This window comes from Ilyonectria robusta (assembly GCF_021365365.1).
Source record: "Ilyonectria robusta strain PMI_751 chromosome Unknown BGZ61scaffold_30, whole genome shotgun sequence".
Lineage (NCBI taxonomy): Eukaryota > Fungi > Ascomycota > Sordariomycetes > Hypocreales > Nectriaceae > Ilyonectria > Ilyonectria robusta.
Genome location: NW_025764464.1, coordinates 509,648 through 525,066, shown reverse-complemented (window position 1 = coordinate 525,066; position 15,419 = coordinate 509,648). Strand labels below are relative to the sequence as shown.

Sequence of the window (15,419 nt, the reverse complement as noted above, 5' to 3'; positions counted from 1 at the left end):
AGTACTTGTCCAGCACAGCTGGCTAAGAGTCAGGGGCATACCAAACGTCTCTTGAATTACTGCCCTCAAGGGTTTCAACTTCTTCGAGCCGCAATCTATCCTCGGTGAGTATCAGCTTTTTTCTTTTGGCTCTTCTGTAGACTGATCGTCAGAACCATGTTGGCAACTGTGACATGCACAACGAAAATTCAATAGATTCAAAAATTGAGCACTATTTAAAGCTTACTATTACTTATATATCCTTCTTTAATAATAGCTACTACCACTTTACCAACTCACAATACCCCTCAAGTAATCCATCCTTACCTCCAACCTGCCTAAGAACTTGTCCTAGTGTGTTGCCTGGCATTCTATACGCAATGACTGCAATTGCCTCAGGTAGCGAGTTCCAGCCAGCCCATGACCGGCCTGTGGCCATAAATACCCCAAGGTGGCTGATAACAAGACACATGTACAGGATGAGTATCACCACTGTCAACAGCTGCGCCTTTCCAACCAAGTTGTAAGAATATCCGTGGACAGTGGCATAGAACTTGAGCTTCGTTCGTCTGCCCGGGTCTTCCGGATTGTTGAATACATGGCCCAGGTTGGTATCATTGGCGGCCCAGATTCTTGACTTCTGAGATACCATCTCCTCTGTCCACTTCGCTTTGAGTAGCTCCAGGCCGAATGTTGCGTTGTATTGCGCCCGGGATATACCGTTGGCTATGAGTGCGGCTAGGACGCTTTCTACAATTTCTCCGTCCCACCCCTGAGACGGAGTCCCTGCGCTCCAAAGTCCCGCGGATCTCAATATGCTGGCCAAGACGGTGTTGTTTGTTCCTGAGATTCTCGGGTTGAGATAGCGAGCCCATGACGCGTCGACTGTAATTGCTTGAAAGCTGGAGTCTAAGAAATCCTCATCCTCAATACCGCTGGGCCAACCGGTGACAACCTTCTGCCTGCTCCACTTCGCCTGGTAACTCGAAGGGGCGAAGACAGCCTTAATGCTGCAGAATTGGGTAGATGGCGACAATTCTCCACTCCCAGGGATGGTAACTACTGCAGCTACCGAACTATTCAATCTGTCCATGAGCGGTTTGTCATCGAGCCAAGCGATGGCGGGTATAGGGTCAATCCCCGCAGAATCCTCAGAGATAGTCTGGTTGTACGGCTCTGAGTCTGACATGCTATCGAGGACAGGAAACCCGTTTGATTGGCATCTGGTCATCACGACTGGTTGGAGAGCTTCGAGCGTGAAGTAGGCTTCCTGACGATACTTGTACTTTATGTCGGAAGCCGATGCAGCGGCAATGGACCAGAGGCGGCCCAACTCGGCAACAGCGTCGGCAAGCGGGGACAGAGGAACGGACGCAAGAGTATTCTTAGCAGCCCAAATCATGCGGCCACTGGATTTGATCCGGAAATCCCGCCCAGAATATCGACTCTGAACTATCATGTAGCCTGGCATACTCTCGGGGCCATGCTCAGGGCTTTGCATCTTCAGCTGTGGCCAATACGAAAAGAAGGCCTGGTCCAAGATTTGCCAGTTCCCCACAGGGCACGACAAGTCCCCAGAGTCGACGAGGCAACTTGAAAGGCCTGCAGAGTTGGCAATGGCCTTAGGGTAGAGTTCGTCCTCTGTGATATTCACCCAGAATGTTGTGCCTCCAGCGGCCCAAGTGTCAAGACGCGGGCGCATCAGCGTTGCTGAGGAGGGCCCAACAGACACGCCGAGAATACAGCATGCGACGACCAGACCGATGAAGAGAGCCTGGCGCCGAGTCTTTTTCCAATCGTGGAAGTAGACACCGGCCATTTCCGAAGAGAAGAGAAAGGAGAGGTTTTGGAACTGAAAGGGGGAGAAGAGAGCACCAAAAGGAAGTCCAGTAGAGTTGTCGCGGCTCAGCTCCATACGGATGTACGCGCCGAGAATAGATCCTACGGAGGCGAGCATCAACAGCTCATGTATCTTGGCCGCAAACAGCAAGCCGAACAATTTCTCCGAGTCTCTATCAATCGTGCCTGGCATGTCACCCCCGAGATAGAGGGATGAGGCGTTGAGAAGGATCAGGGCGAAGGCTGTAAGGAAGGCCACGACGTGTACTATGTTGGGTAAAAACGCGCTGACCTTCAGCTGACTTTTTTCCTGGATGGCGATGTCTGTCTTTATGTCGATGGCGGACCAATTGAGCTTTCTGGAACAGATGTGGTAAAACAGTGGGATCTTGAGGCCGCTGCAGGCTGCCCAGAAGGTGCATTTAAGCTTATGGCGGATGCCTGCTTTTGTATTGGACGTAGCATCGTCCGAAGCAGCGGTGGAATCCGAGGATGAATCCCTGCGAGCCGTTAGTCTGAGGTCTTAGGTGATAGGAGACGGTTCTCAGCTGCAAGAAGATTAGGTGCAACATACAAAACACCCTCCTCCGGAGGGGATGTGGAGCTAGAAGCCTCGTCACGTTCTCGATGAGTACGCCTATCATCTGGAGACGCTGGTTCGAGTCGCACTCCCTCATCAGATGTAGGAGTGGCACCGTACAGCTGCTCTGAGGGAGGAACAGCTTGAAGAGGCACCATGGGTGCTTCCCCAGCAGGTAGAGAGGTATAGCGAGCAGCCCCTGGGACCATGATGAAATTGGAAACAAGTTAGATGTGGTATGGAGTGAATGGTTAGTGAGCTTCATTTCAAACACGGGGAGGCTCTGCCTTTTTATGCGCTGCTTGGAAAGTAGAACTTCTCTCAGCCGAGTTAAACCGCTCACCTCTACCGCCGACAATAGCTTGGGGAGGAAGGAAATTGAAAATGCACATGTTCAGCCACCAGAAACTCATCTACGAGCTCCTATTGCATGCCTCGAGGCCATAACTAGGCCTCACGGGTTGGCCAGGCTATGAGAGATGGCCTTGATTTGCCGGTTTCACGCGCTGTCTCGTTGGGATTTGCTGCCTTTTGCTATTTTTAAGTAGCGCCCAAGTGGATAGTGTGTTCAGCGCGTGGGGGACACCGTTCAGCTCAGGTGAGTAGGATGAGCGGCTTTACTCTTTAGGTACTGCCGGAGTTTCAGCCAAGCCTCGACAAAGCAAAGCTGCATAGGTGATGGCGCAAATACGGAGTGTTGTGGCTTGGGGCGCAGAAAGCTGACAACCACCCAAATGCACTGGGTTCGTCTTGTGAGACTCAAAGCTCACTATGGCAGTGGTATCGAATTTCTATGACAAAGTAGTCAGTAATTTAAATAACAAATGACTTACTCTTTCAAGACAGTGCCCTCGAATAGGCTGCTCTTGTGAGGAACTGCGAGTGGAGAGGACTGCGAGTTCAGGTCATATACATATCCATTGACTATAACACTTAAAATCCTCTGTCGTCATTAGAGTCTGGGTCCATTTCAACCCTTCCCTTGCCAGTAATTGCTGCGCCTTTCCTTGCTGTATTCCGAGTCATCAACAGGCGCCTGCTGTCCGCGGAACTTCTTGTTAAAGACAACCCGCACTCGTTTCTCCCAAAAGCAAAATGTAACACACCCCTGGGGCTTGAGATGTCGGCCACCAATGGCTATGCAATGAATGTGCAAGTGGCGTGCGCAGCTGACATACAGAGTCAGGGTAATTGAAATTACAGTGGCGTTCTCCCAGAACTGATGTCTTTGAGTAATCCACAATTATCCTTCAGCCTGACGATTGAGACCTTGGGGATTTCATCGAGTCTTTGGGTATACCGCCATCCAAGTCCAAGAATTCATCGATCAAAGAGTAATCAGCTTCACTTCCTGTCCAGGTCGATTCTATGATACGTAATTTACATTGAAGGTGCCTTAAGCCCTGGGCACCCAGCACCCATTGGCTTGTTTCAGGCCGACGTAACATGGCGTTGCCAAGCATCTATTTCCTCAGCCCAATATGCAGCCGACATCTGTCCGGATTGCCATCTCAGCCGCACTTTCTTTCCTTCCACCACCCAGGTTTGACCTAAACTCAGCTTGAATATCGATATACCTTTCGTACGACAAGTTTCCTGACCGACCGTATCTTCCAGCTGGGTAGCGTTCGACATGTTGTGGCGATTGCCTAGTCGTCTTGTTCTCCCCCTCCGATCAGCCGCTTTGCGATGTCTCTCTGCATGGCGATTCCTCATCATCGCCTTCGTCGTTTGGAACTTTTGCGATATTCTTTTTATTCATCATCGTCTCTATGTTGCTGATAAGGACCACCGAGTGCAGGTGAAGCCCTCGAGCCCCGTTCGGGTCTATATTGCAAGTCTGCACTGGAACAACGAGGGGATTTTCCGTGACTCCTGGAACAAGGCCCTTCTGGATCTGGTGCTGGCTCTTGGCCCTAGCAATGTATTTGTGAGCGTTTATGAAAATGGCAGCAGGGATGGTTCTAAGGCTGCCCTTCGGGAACTCGATAACGCACTGAATGCCGTGGGAGCATCACGCAACATCACACTGGACAAGACAACACACGCTGATGATATTGCATCGCCGCCTCTTGAACCAGGAAATGGTTGGATCAAAACTCCGCGAGGACAAATAGAACTTCGCAGGATTCCATATCTTGCCCGGTTACGAAATATTTCACTACAACCTCTGAGAGACATGGCACAGCACGGGACTACTTTTGACTACGTCTTGTTTCTTAATGACGTCGTTTTCACGGTATGTAATTCTCCTGCCTGTTTCGATTCCCTCATCAATCCGTACCTTGCTCTACGAGGTCCGCATTGTCTTGCGAACTCGCTGAGCAGAGCTGATGGTCTCTAGGTCGCCGATGTGCTGACGCTACTTAACACAAACAAAGGTGAATATGCTGCGGCGTGTTCACTGGATTTTAGCAAGCCGCCCTCGTTCTATGATACGTTTGCGCTTAGAGACGCCAGTGGAAATGAATATGCATCGCAGATGTGGCCGTACTTTCGGTCCTCTACGTCCCGAGCGGCTATGAAACGCAGCGAGCCTGTTCCTGTTACTAGCTGCTGGAACGGTATGGGTACGTTTTCCGTTTTTTATTTCTTGTGCTTCACTCAAAAGCTAACGACCGTGGCTTAAAGTCTTTATGCCCGCAACATCATTCGTAGGCGAGAATGCGATTGCCTTCAGAGGTCTTGATGACAAACTCGCTGCTCAACACCTCGAAGGCTCTGAATGTTGCCTGGTCCATACCGACAACCCTTCATCGGCGATACGTGGGGTATACTTGAACCCCAATGTCCGGGTTGGGTATAACCGCCTCGCTTACGACCAAGTCAATCCTACCGGATCGTGGCTCACTTACACCCAGATCTTCACTGGCCAGTGGAATAATAGGCTAGCGAGGTGGTTTACGACACCGTGGTTCAAGGAGTGGAGGGTCCGAAGTCTTCAGTCCGCGTGGGAGAAGCAGAATCCTGGCCACAAGGAGGAAGGATCGATATGCGTGATCAACGAGATGCAGGTCCTCATCGAGAATGGCTGGGCCCATGTCTAATGCAATTTGAGACTTTTGGGGTAATAAAACTTAAATTTGATGTTGAATGTGTTCTCAATCAGATGCGTAAGTATGGTTTTGCAACTCTAGGGGAAGTAAACTCACCGCCCATGCATCGCTACCCTCAACCACCATCACACTCTTTCGTCTTCAAAAACGGCACACAATTTTTAGGATAGGTAGGGTGTCTTCACTTTCGATTTATTATTCACCATCCACGTCTCACAGCTGTGTCTGGTACGCCGCCCCTTATGGAAGCGCTGGCAAAGTTTTTTAGTACACAACTCGAACGAGATCCTGTATTTCTGGTGTCATCTCTCAAGGAACATACGTTGCCTCTACAGGGACTCCCTGCACACCCTGAATTATCTGTGGTGGCCATGTCGGATCGTCGTGCCACTCCGTTTCATAGGAATACTCCCCGCTGCCAACAACAACGTCGATTCCGGGAAGGACTACGCGTGCTTCAGCGTTCGGCGGAACTGATACAATCGTCTTCATGGCATTGGCTTCACACTTCCAAGACACGCTGTACGGCCCCATGGGCGAGTCGTACGTGGCCCGAGCCCAGCGAATTGTACCACCGGGCCGCGGGTGGATGATGGCAGACTTCCAACCAGGTGAGGCCGAAGACAAGCCAGCGACGTAGGCGTGAAGGAAATGACACACAGCGCCCAGCGCATAGTGGTTGAAAGACGTCATTTGGCCAGGATTAATGGACCCGTCGGGGAGCATTGAGTTCCATCGTTCCCACTGCATAACATGGTCAGCAAACGATCATGGGCGGAGTGCCTCAAAAGGGGCACTTGCAATCGTGGTTGCGCCCATCGTGACGGGATACAGCCAGCTAGGACAGTCGCGCTCTTGGAGCATCCTATACGCTGTGCTCATCTTGTCGATCTTGGCCAAGGCAGGCAGGATATACGGTGTGCCCACAAACCCGGTGTTGATCTTGAAGGCTTCCCACCTGGTCAACCAATCAAGCCTAGACTGCGCAGTCTGTATCTCTACATTGCTGTCCAGAAGGTTGAATTGGAGAGCCAGAACGTACCCCGTCTGCGTGTCTGATGAAAGTCGGCCCCTAGGCGAAATATACTCGTCCCGGAACAGCTTGCGTAGTCTCTGGGCGTCGTCTCGGTAACGCCGCGCATCTTCCACCTCACCTAGCCGATCAGCGACCTCAGAAGCAATTTTGGTGACGTGAACCAAGTAGGCGTTGGCGACCAAGTACGGGTCAGTGGATGCGTGTCCAGGCAGAGCAGGCGGAGATCGGGGATCAAGCCAGTCGCCGAATTGAGGGGTTTCAGTCGAGTAGAATCCCCTTTCGTCCCGAGGGATCCCATTGTCGAGCCACTGTCTCATGCTGTCCCATTGCCTCCGTAAATGCTGTTCGTCTCCGAAAAACTGGTAGACATCCCATGGCGTGAGGATCACAGTGTCACCCCAAGCGGCCATGGCCTGCTTTTCATTGTGCTTTGGGGGCATAGGAATGCAGGGAACAATGTTTGGCACGACGCCTCCCAAGTCTTTCTGGTCGACCTGGACGTCTTGGAGCCAGCCTCCGATGAATGCCGCGGTATCATACAGAAAACTCGCGGTGGGTGTGAAAACCTGAATGTCCCCTGTCCACCCCAGCCGCTCGTCGCGCTGTGGGCAATCAGTAGGAACAGAAACAAAATTCCCTCGCATTGACCATATCGTGTTCGCATGAAGCTTGTTAAGCAGATCATGGGAACATTCGAATGTTCCAGTCCTACGAAGGTCTGAAGAAACCACAACTGCAGTGAAGTCGGAGAGACTGCAGGCATCGTACCCTGTTACCTCCGCATATCTGTAGATAACTATAAGAGAGGCCAAAAAGCAACACGGGATAAACTCACCTGAAACCGTAGAATGTGAACTTTGGTTCATATCCACGAGTTTGGCCACCTAGATGTATTACAGCGTGTGCCTTGGCCGTTCTCAGTGGCCTTGTTCCTAGCTCGCCATGTTCCATGACCTCCGCATGTCGAATAATGACGGTTCCCGCTCCAGGAATGTCGACATTTACTCTCAGCCAGCCAGCCAAGTTTTGCCCAAAATCCAGGACTCTCTTTCCGCTTGGCGTGATGATGATTTCTTGCGGCTTGAGCTCCATGATGCGCCGGACAGGGGGCGTTTGGGGTGCTATCAATTCAGCCTCTGGAAACGGCAGGACCTCCACCGTGGAGGCGATATAAGATTCACCAGAGATTGCCTCGGGGGTAGACCAAGATGGATCATGTTGCCTGCTGTCATACACTTCGCCGTTGTAAATCTCGGAGCTCAGGACAGGTCCGTCGGCAAGAAGTTCCCAGCTGTGGTCAGTTCGGCAAATAACTTGGCGGTTCACCTCAAGCTGGCCGAGGAATCCTAACCGGTCTCCCCAGATGTTGGAGACTCCTGGTCGTCCGAGCCTGCCGGCAAACCAGCCTTCGCCCAGATACACCCCGATTGTATTGCGTCCCGGATGCAATAAACCAGTCACGTCATACGTCTGGTAGTGTAGACGATGTCGATATGACTGCCACCCGGGAGAAAGCACTTGGTCGCCAACCACCTGGCCGTTTATTTCCACTTGGTAGATACCATGAGCAGTGGCATATAAACGGGCAGAACCCGTGTTGTATATGAAGGTCTTCCTCATGCGAAATGGTGGCTTAGGCTTGTCGACTTCTTGAGGTGGGCCGCCTACCAACTCCGCCTTCCAGTCGTCTCGGTTCAGCAGCGCAGCCTCCAGCGTAAGCTCGACCCAGTCGCTCTTCACTCCGTTCGTACCAGTAGCTCGCACACTGACGTGTACGGCTTCTCTTGAAGCCAACGCCGATGATGGCCACGGCACAAGTGAAGACTCGCCTGACTCGACTTGGTAAGACTCCTTTCTTCCGGGCCGTTTGATGACAATCTCGTAAGCTGATTGCTTCCAGTCCGGAACGGTTGTCGCGGAAAAGCGCCATGAAAGCCTAGGCGTAGGGTGGAATATCCCGAACCCCTCTTGATAGTGTTCAGCTTTGAGCTCAGCAATTGAGATGCCTTCCGTACATGGTGGAAGATGTTCTCCCATGATGAGTGCGGCCGTCAAGACAATGACTGGAAAATAAGAAAACAGGGGACTTGATAGTGTCTGGTCACAAGGCCACTAATGAAGGACCGAGGTATGGTTGGTATGAACCTCTGCTTTCGAGCGTAGGCTGCCGCATGGTTGGCGCTGTGCAAGGCATTTCTTTAAATACGTCTCTAGGGACACAATGATGAATGAGTCTGGTTCTTAGGTGGTCGCGGCCGGCCCATCGTACCTGGAATCAATCTACCGCCGGGTGCTCCACAGAAACCCCGACTCGGTTCCTCGGGAAAGTTGAGAGCGAGTCAGTCCGATGGTTCAGGTCGTCACACGGGAAAACTGTGGGACCTTCAAACCGAGACCGACGGCGAGGGCTTGGACATTGAAATCGCGTATTCGCGGAACCAGTTCCAGCCTTCCATGTGCATGGAACCTGCTGACCATACCTACTGGACGGAGGATGGATGATCCTTGCTTGTGAGCAGGTGGTCCGCGAAGCTTGCCAAGTAATTCGATGACTGCGGACCCCAGATCCGCTTTGAATTGGCACTTTTCGCCTGGTTAGAAATTATCTTCCGAGTTCAAGGGATGTTTTTGCTACGGATATAACCCCGTGAAATCTATGTTGGGGGACCTCATCCGGGCATTAAAGAGCTCTCTTGCTTAAGAGAAAAACTAGTAGACAATATAATTTAATTTAATTTTTTTATTTATAATTTTCGATTGTTTATAATTTTCGATTGTTTATAATTTTCGATTGTTTATAATTTTCGATTGTTTATAATTTTCGATTGTTTATAATTTTCGATTGTTTATAATTTTCGATTGTTTATATATCTATCTTTTTAAAATACAAACAATATTTTATTACTTATGGATAGTCTCGAGTGATTTAAATTGAGCTATAGGGTAATTTTGCTAATCACTAGGTACCTAGTGAGCTTATCTTTAGGTACCTGTGGGCACCTATAACGCCCCACTGGGTGCCGAATTTTACACCTTTCGCCCTCTACCTTTTGCTCCACATAGTGCTCGAAATCTCTCCCCATGAATTTGAGCCCCAACACATAAGTCCTTGTCGACGGTGATTCGGGCTATCCAGGACAAAACAATACAAAGAAGTTGGAGAACGTTCGAACTGGTCCTCTGGAGTCAAGCGTGGTAAGATTCTTCTGCCCAAAGATCTCTGCGGACTAGAGACCAGAAAAGTTACAGCCCATCACTAGCTTTGGAATCCAGTCTGGAGAGAATATCTAGTAAACCTTTGAAGAGAACGTCCGCCTGGGTCTTAATGGTCGCGTTATCTGAGTTGTGAAGAAGTTCGAGCAATATTGCGCCGACGCGTCTAACTTTATCCACCTGCCAAGATGTATTAGCTTTACTGGACAATCGTTAGGAGACGACTACCACCAACCGCTGTCTCTCCTTGAGCCTCTAAGCAGATGAATGGCGTGCCCTGTAGGTCGTCTAGGAAGTCCCGAATGATCTCAAGTTTTCGACTCGCCCAAGAAAGCGGGCTCTCACTGAGTCCAACAACCGCTGGGAGGCCGTGGTCAATACACGATTGTAAGATTAGCAGCCTCATACAGTAAAATATTGTTATTATATTGATCCGCTGCGCCCAGAAGCAGGTCGCTTGGTATGTCCGAACTTGCTCGTCGACCTTGCTCGTCGACCTTCGGATCTTCGTCTCTGTCTGGGTGCCGTACCCAAGATGGCACTTCATTTACCAGGGCTGTAAACTTCAGGTATCTTTCAATCAGGGTACTCATCTCCTGACCGCCCCCATCCAGCTGTTTCGCACGTAGTGAGTTGGTCTCGATGTGTCGTGGAAAACTGGCAATATCGTCTATAAGGCGGGCCGCCGTTGCCGACATCCTCCGTCGGAGGTGGAATCCGAAGAAGATGCGAGATTCGAGGTCGGCTTGGTTCACTTTTCGGGATGGATCGAGAAATGGGACCAGCTCATTTCCTTTATCGAGAAGGGTGATGCCGCCATCACATATTCTCTCATCAATGATGGGCGGTCGACTCCGAAAGGCCACTTGAGTTTTTTCGGCTAGGTACAGATGCCAGAAGTTGACTCGAAGAAGCTGCGACTCGAGCAGGGAAGGGTGGGCAATAGAAGCCTCGTCGAATAATCGCAGTCTTTGTGCAAGGCAGCAGGCCTCTGTGTGGTAGTGCCACGACGCGCCGACCTTGCCAGTGGTGTTCTGCGCGTAGGAGGAATGCCACATTCGAATGGTAAGAGAAGTTGAATCGGGATGCTCGAGGTCACAAGCTTCATAAGCCCTCAACATTGACTTGGAAGCCTCAAAGAATATACCGGATACCGATTTTGGTTTCCGGGAGAGGCTCTCGGGAACGACCGAAATGATATGAGCGCAGAGTGCCGTTATGAGCGTGAAGCGCCTCAAAGATGGTATGAGCGGAGGCTCGTTGGGATTGAGGTTCTCTGTAGGCGCTGGTTCAGGGGTTGTGTCTACAGAGAGAAGAGGGATGCTGGCTCTGAGTGTCGGTTCGTGGGCGATCGGGGTGTTGGGAAATAGGAATTGCATGAACAAGTCGACACATTCATGTGCCGTTTCCTCAATATTCCCTGAAAGAGCCTGTAATGAGTTGAATTGGGAGACAAGGCGTCTTCTGACATGGAGAAACTCGCTCCGGACGAGGCTCTCCGATGTGACTTCAACGGAGCAAGGTGAATGGGCGAGGGAATGAATGAACGAATCAGTGGAGCTCATGCTCATCCTTGGAGAGCCGTGGACGGCGGCAACTTGCCCCTCGAGCCCATGGTCCGACACGGACACAGACAGCAAAGGATCATCGCGAGACACGCTATGCTCTGGGTTGTCAATACAGCGGGGCCCTTGCGGAAGGCTCTCAGCATTCGCGGGTCGCTTTGCTACCCGTGGACCGCGTCTTCGAAGGATAGTTCGACGCTCGCAAGGAATGCCGGAGCGGCTGCATTGGGAACAGGGATCCGCCCCGTTGCATTTTACTTTGCGTCTCTTGCAGTGATCGCATGCATGACTGCCGGGCATTGTCTATGCCACCCCTAGCGAGGGAAGATGCCTTACAGAATATTCGGAGGAGGGTGTGGATGAACTGATGATGGAGAAACTGTGGGTTGAATCAAGGTGGCGAAGCTGGAATCTCCTGACCTGTGAATCACAACACCCAGCAAACGGGACAACTGCGGGGCCAACAAACCCACAGTTTTCCCGATGCAAGCTTGTAGTATCTACTAGGTAAGTTAGGGGAATGGTAGCTCCGGGGACTTTGCGGGGTCTACGTCAAAGTGGTTTGGTCTAAACAATTCGCTGGCCTGGAGATGTGGATCACGCTACCCACGCCACACGTTCAGCTAAGAGTCATGAACAGGTTCGTAATTCCCTCTACCACAGACTAGACAGCTCAGAACAGGGTGGACGACGTGCCACAAGTCACAGCCACTTCCTGGGGCAAAGTCGGGGTAATGCAAATGTCTGGAGACGCGGGAAATTGTGTGGGGCATGTATCCTAATGGTCTGGAACCTCAGCTGCTCCCAGTCTCCGGAAGAACGATTTAAAGACTTGATGGCTTCCTCCATCCGAGACATCGTCTTGAGGCAGCGTTTGCGTCCAATCCAAAAGCGCAACCCAGCTTTGCTTTGCTTATCATCTATCTGAAAGACTTCAACTTCTCCCAGCAGCCCCCTCATTGCTTCCAGCACCCTAGCTGTCACAATGTCGGACCCCAAACTGAACGATGACATAGACGTCAAGGCCAACAATTCCCTGGGCTGCGTCGAGAACCACGAGCACATTGCCCTCAAGTCGGGTCACGACAAACTCGGCCTGCGAGCTTCGGCATGGAGATTCCGAAAGGTAATGAAATGAATACCTCTGCCGGGGTTCCCCGTGGGTTACAAGAGCTTACGCTGTTGCAGGCTGTCCTTGTTTGCAATCTCCTATGTATCGCCGCTGCTTGCGATGGATTCCAAATCAGCCTCAATGGTGAGCTCTTAGCAGACTGACAGACTTGAACGAGCGGCCTGAACAGGGATAACAATTTGTTAGGGAATATCATCGCCAACCAAGGTTTTATCAACCATGTCGGCTTCCAGAATGTCGAAGGAGTCTATGCGCTCAAAGCTCAATACACTGCTCTCTGGGGTGCCCTGCAATCCCTGGGCCAGATCATCGGCATGCTCTCGCTGAATCCCGTTTCGGACAGAATCGGGCGCAAGCAGACACTGTATTTCCTCTGGGTGCTCCTCGCTGCAGTAAGTTTTCCGAGAGGACATAAATTCCCAGGAAACTGGGATGCTAACATCCTATCTAGTCTGTCGCCATCGAGACCGCCGTTCGTGACTGGAAGGACTGGGCTGGAGCCAAGCTGTTGGCTGGGGCCGGGATAGGAGCACTACAGGCAACATTGCCCGTCTACATCACCGAATGGTCCCCTGTCAATATCCGAGGCGCAATGGTACTTGCCTACGGGTTCTGGAACACAATCGGGAACTTCTTGGCTCCCATGATTCTCACCATCATGCAAGCCACCGACCCTCTGGACTATAAAACTCCCATCCTGACTCAGTGGGGCTTCCTGGGTATAATGCTACCAATATTCATCTGGCTTCCAGAGACCCCTGGTAAGAATGACACTGAATTCCTTCCATTCGTTATTTACCGCGAGATTGACTGTGCTCCACAGCATACTACGCGGAGAGGGATCAAGACGAGCCGGGAAGGAAGACACTGAGGCGTGTCAACGGCGGAGTGCTGGATTATGACGTCGAGGCAGAGTATGCTATCGTCAAAAACACGATCCTGGAGGAACGACGCATGCGAGAGGAATATGGACCGGATAGCAAGACTTTCGCCGATATCGCCCGAACCTATGTGGCTTGCTTTAAGGGGTCCAACGCGCGGAGGACTCTCGGCGCCGCTCTCCCGGCCTGCACTCAACAACTGACCGGTCTTGCTTTCTTGAACACCTACGCCAGCTTGTTCTTCAAGCAAAGCGGTTTCAAAAATGCGTTCCTCATTACCACTATCTTAAGTAAGCATCTGCTCCCCCCAACCATCCTTGGGCATGGCTGACCTGATACTCTTGCAGGTATCATTCAACTTGTTGCCGCATTGGCATTAATTCTCGTCTCGGACAAAGCTGGGCGCAGGCTGGCTACATTTACCTCCGCCATTGGTTGCTCGTTGGCCATGATGGTGGTTGGTATCCTCGGGTTTGTGAACAAGACGACGCCGATTCTGAACCTTCTCATCTTCACTGCCTGTGTTTGGGCCTTCTTCAACAAAGCTCGTACGTCATTCACTGATGATATCCTTTTTTCGTCTTACCATAATTGACAATTACCCGTCCAGTTGGCAGCATCGGATGGGCTTTCGTCGGTGAAGTAGCATCGCAAAAGCTCCGTGCTCGTACCGCCGGCGTCGCAGCAGCCACTTCGGTTATTTTTGGTCTCACCTTCAATACCACAGTCCCTCTCATGTGTAAGCTAGCGTCACTGGTCTGAAGAGATGGATAAGAACTGATTTATTGAACTAGTGGACACCGATGGCGCCAACTGGAGTTATAAAACAGCATGGCTTTTCTTTGGCACTGGATTAGTGACCATCGTTATCGTTTATTTCTATGTGCCCGAGCCTGCGCAGCGTAATTCCGCTGAAATGGACGAAATGTATGAGAAGCGCGTACCCGCCCGAAAGATGCGCAAGTATGTCACCGATGTACAGAGAGCTGTCCATATCGACGACCATCCGACGGTGTGATGGTCCAGAGACGCACACATGACAACAACTTGGATATAGAAGAATACGCGGAGTATTCAAACGACTTAGGTTAGCCAAGTGTTACATTAAAGGGGCATCAGCAGCCTAAAGGCTTCGAAGGAATCTTTTTATTGTACCATCCCAGTCTAAAAGTCCAAGTATCAACGTGCAAATGGAAATGCAAATGATTGTCGTGGCTATTCCTCCATCATCTGACACTATGTAGCAAACCCTGTATATGTGATTGTGTCAATATTTTCCCTCCACTTCCTCGTTGATTTCTTGTCTTTAGGAATCTATTTCTCCCCATTTGGATAATCATTTTTCCCAAGTCGTATTCGTCCGTCCCCTTGTACCGTCACACTCTATACCCATGGCATGGCATTTCCCTGGGCCAGAACCCTTGCCATATTGCTTGCATTTAAACATGTGCAAACGTCTCGACATTTTCTTCTTCATACGTCGCGTTAGAGTCTGAGGCTGTGGAGAATGGCCTTCTCATTGAGCTGAAGGGCTGCTGGAGGGATGTCGCCTCTTCGTATAATTAGAAGCGCTAGCAGATAGATGCCTAACAGTCCTCCAGCCTCCACCCGAGGGTCTGGATGACACCCGCTAAGATGCGCCAAATTCCATGGGGAAAAGGCGCATCCTGACTCCTCTCCTCCTGCATCCCGACGCCCGCAGCTCCCATCCCTCAGCGGCCGACGCCTTCCAATCCTGTCATCCATGCCCCCTAATCTACTATTCTCTTCTCTCCTCTCTCTTCTCTCTTCAGCCAGCCACCCTCCTCTCTCTGCCTCAAGCTGCCTTTGCCCCGAGCGGAGCGGCATGCAAGGGACAAGATGGCTGCGGCTGTCGTCACCACGAATGGCTAGCCGCAATGTTCCCTCCTTCGCATGACGCAAGTTCGAATGGACGTGCCGGCTTGCCGCACGGGGGCCATCTCTCGAGGTCTACTGGGGCTGGTCTGGTCCTAGATAAGCTCTAGACTACTGTAAGTCATAGCCGGTAGAGGCTACAGCTTGCTTCCATGCTACGCTACCTTGACCGCTCAATTCTCTCGGACTCCCACTAGCCACTTTCCATCTCCCATCTATCCGCTCCAAAAGCGTTGTGAAGT

The 15,419-nt window shown here is 51.2% G+C and overlaps 5 protein-coding genes across 5 annotated transcripts; 2 read left to right on the top strand and 3 right to left on the bottom strand.

Annotated features, from left to right (window-relative positions):
• Nucleotides 1–259: 259 nt before the first annotated feature.
• BGZ61DRAFT_366668 (uncharacterized protein) lies at nucleotides 260–2,089 on the bottom strand (the record flags this gene model as incomplete). The annotated part of the gene is made up of 1 exon (XM_046241707.1): nucleotides 260–2,089. A coding segment is annotated over one exon (1,830 nt), but the record flags the coding sequence as incomplete, so codon positions are not given.
• Nucleotides 2,090–4,031: 1,942 nt separating this feature from the next.
• Nucleotides 4,032–5,445, top strand: BGZ61DRAFT_498921 (cryptococcal mannosyltransferase 1-domain-containing protein; the record flags this gene model as incomplete). The annotated part of the gene is made up of 4 exons (XM_046251338.1): nucleotides 4,032–4,127; nucleotides 4,185–4,637; nucleotides 4,743–4,968; nucleotides 5,030–5,445. 4 exons carry the CDS (start codon nucleotides 4,032–4,034, stop codon nucleotides 5,443–5,445), a joined length of 1,191 nt encoding a protein of 396 aa, XP_046097399.1.
• A 318-nt stretch (nucleotides 5,446–5,763) lies between these two features.
• Nucleotides 5,764–8,527, bottom strand: BGZ61DRAFT_561596 (bacterial alpha-L-rhamnosidase-domain-containing protein; the record flags this gene model as incomplete). The annotated part of the gene is made up of 3 exons (XM_046255819.1): nucleotides 5,764–6,198; nucleotides 6,280–7,276; nucleotides 7,326–8,527. The coding sequence occupies 3 exons, from the start codon at nucleotides 8,525–8,527 to the stop codon at nucleotides 5,764–5,766; spliced, it is 2,634 nt and encodes an 877-aa protein (XP_046097398.1).
• Nucleotides 8,528–9,324: 797 nt separating this feature from the next.
• On the bottom strand, nucleotides 9,325–11,553 carry BGZ61DRAFT_401621 (uncharacterized protein). Its single transcript, XM_046243062.1, is given in 3 exon segments — nucleotides 9,325–9,883; nucleotides 9,939–10,187; nucleotides 10,201–11,553. 3 exon segments carry the CDS (start codon nucleotides 11,272–11,274, stop codon nucleotides 9,734–9,736), a joined length of 1,473 nt encoding a protein of 490 aa, XP_046097397.1. The 5' UTR covers nucleotides 11,275–11,553; the 3' UTR covers nucleotides 9,325–9,733.
• A 387-nt stretch (nucleotides 11,554–11,940) lies between these two features.
• Nucleotides 11,941–14,507, top strand: BGZ61DRAFT_522718 (general substrate transporter). Its single transcript, XM_046252556.1, has 8 exons — nucleotides 11,941–12,394; nucleotides 12,457–12,523; nucleotides 12,587–12,792; nucleotides 12,852–13,161; nucleotides 13,224–13,571; nucleotides 13,629–13,829; nucleotides 13,892–14,020; nucleotides 14,076–14,507. Exons 1-8 carry the CDS (start codon nucleotides 12,254–12,256, stop codon nucleotides 14,297–14,299), a joined length of 1,626 nt encoding a protein of 541 aa, XP_046097396.1. The 5' UTR covers nucleotides 11,941–12,253; the 3' UTR covers nucleotides 14,300–14,507.
• Nucleotides 14,508–15,419: the final 912 nt, after the last annotated feature.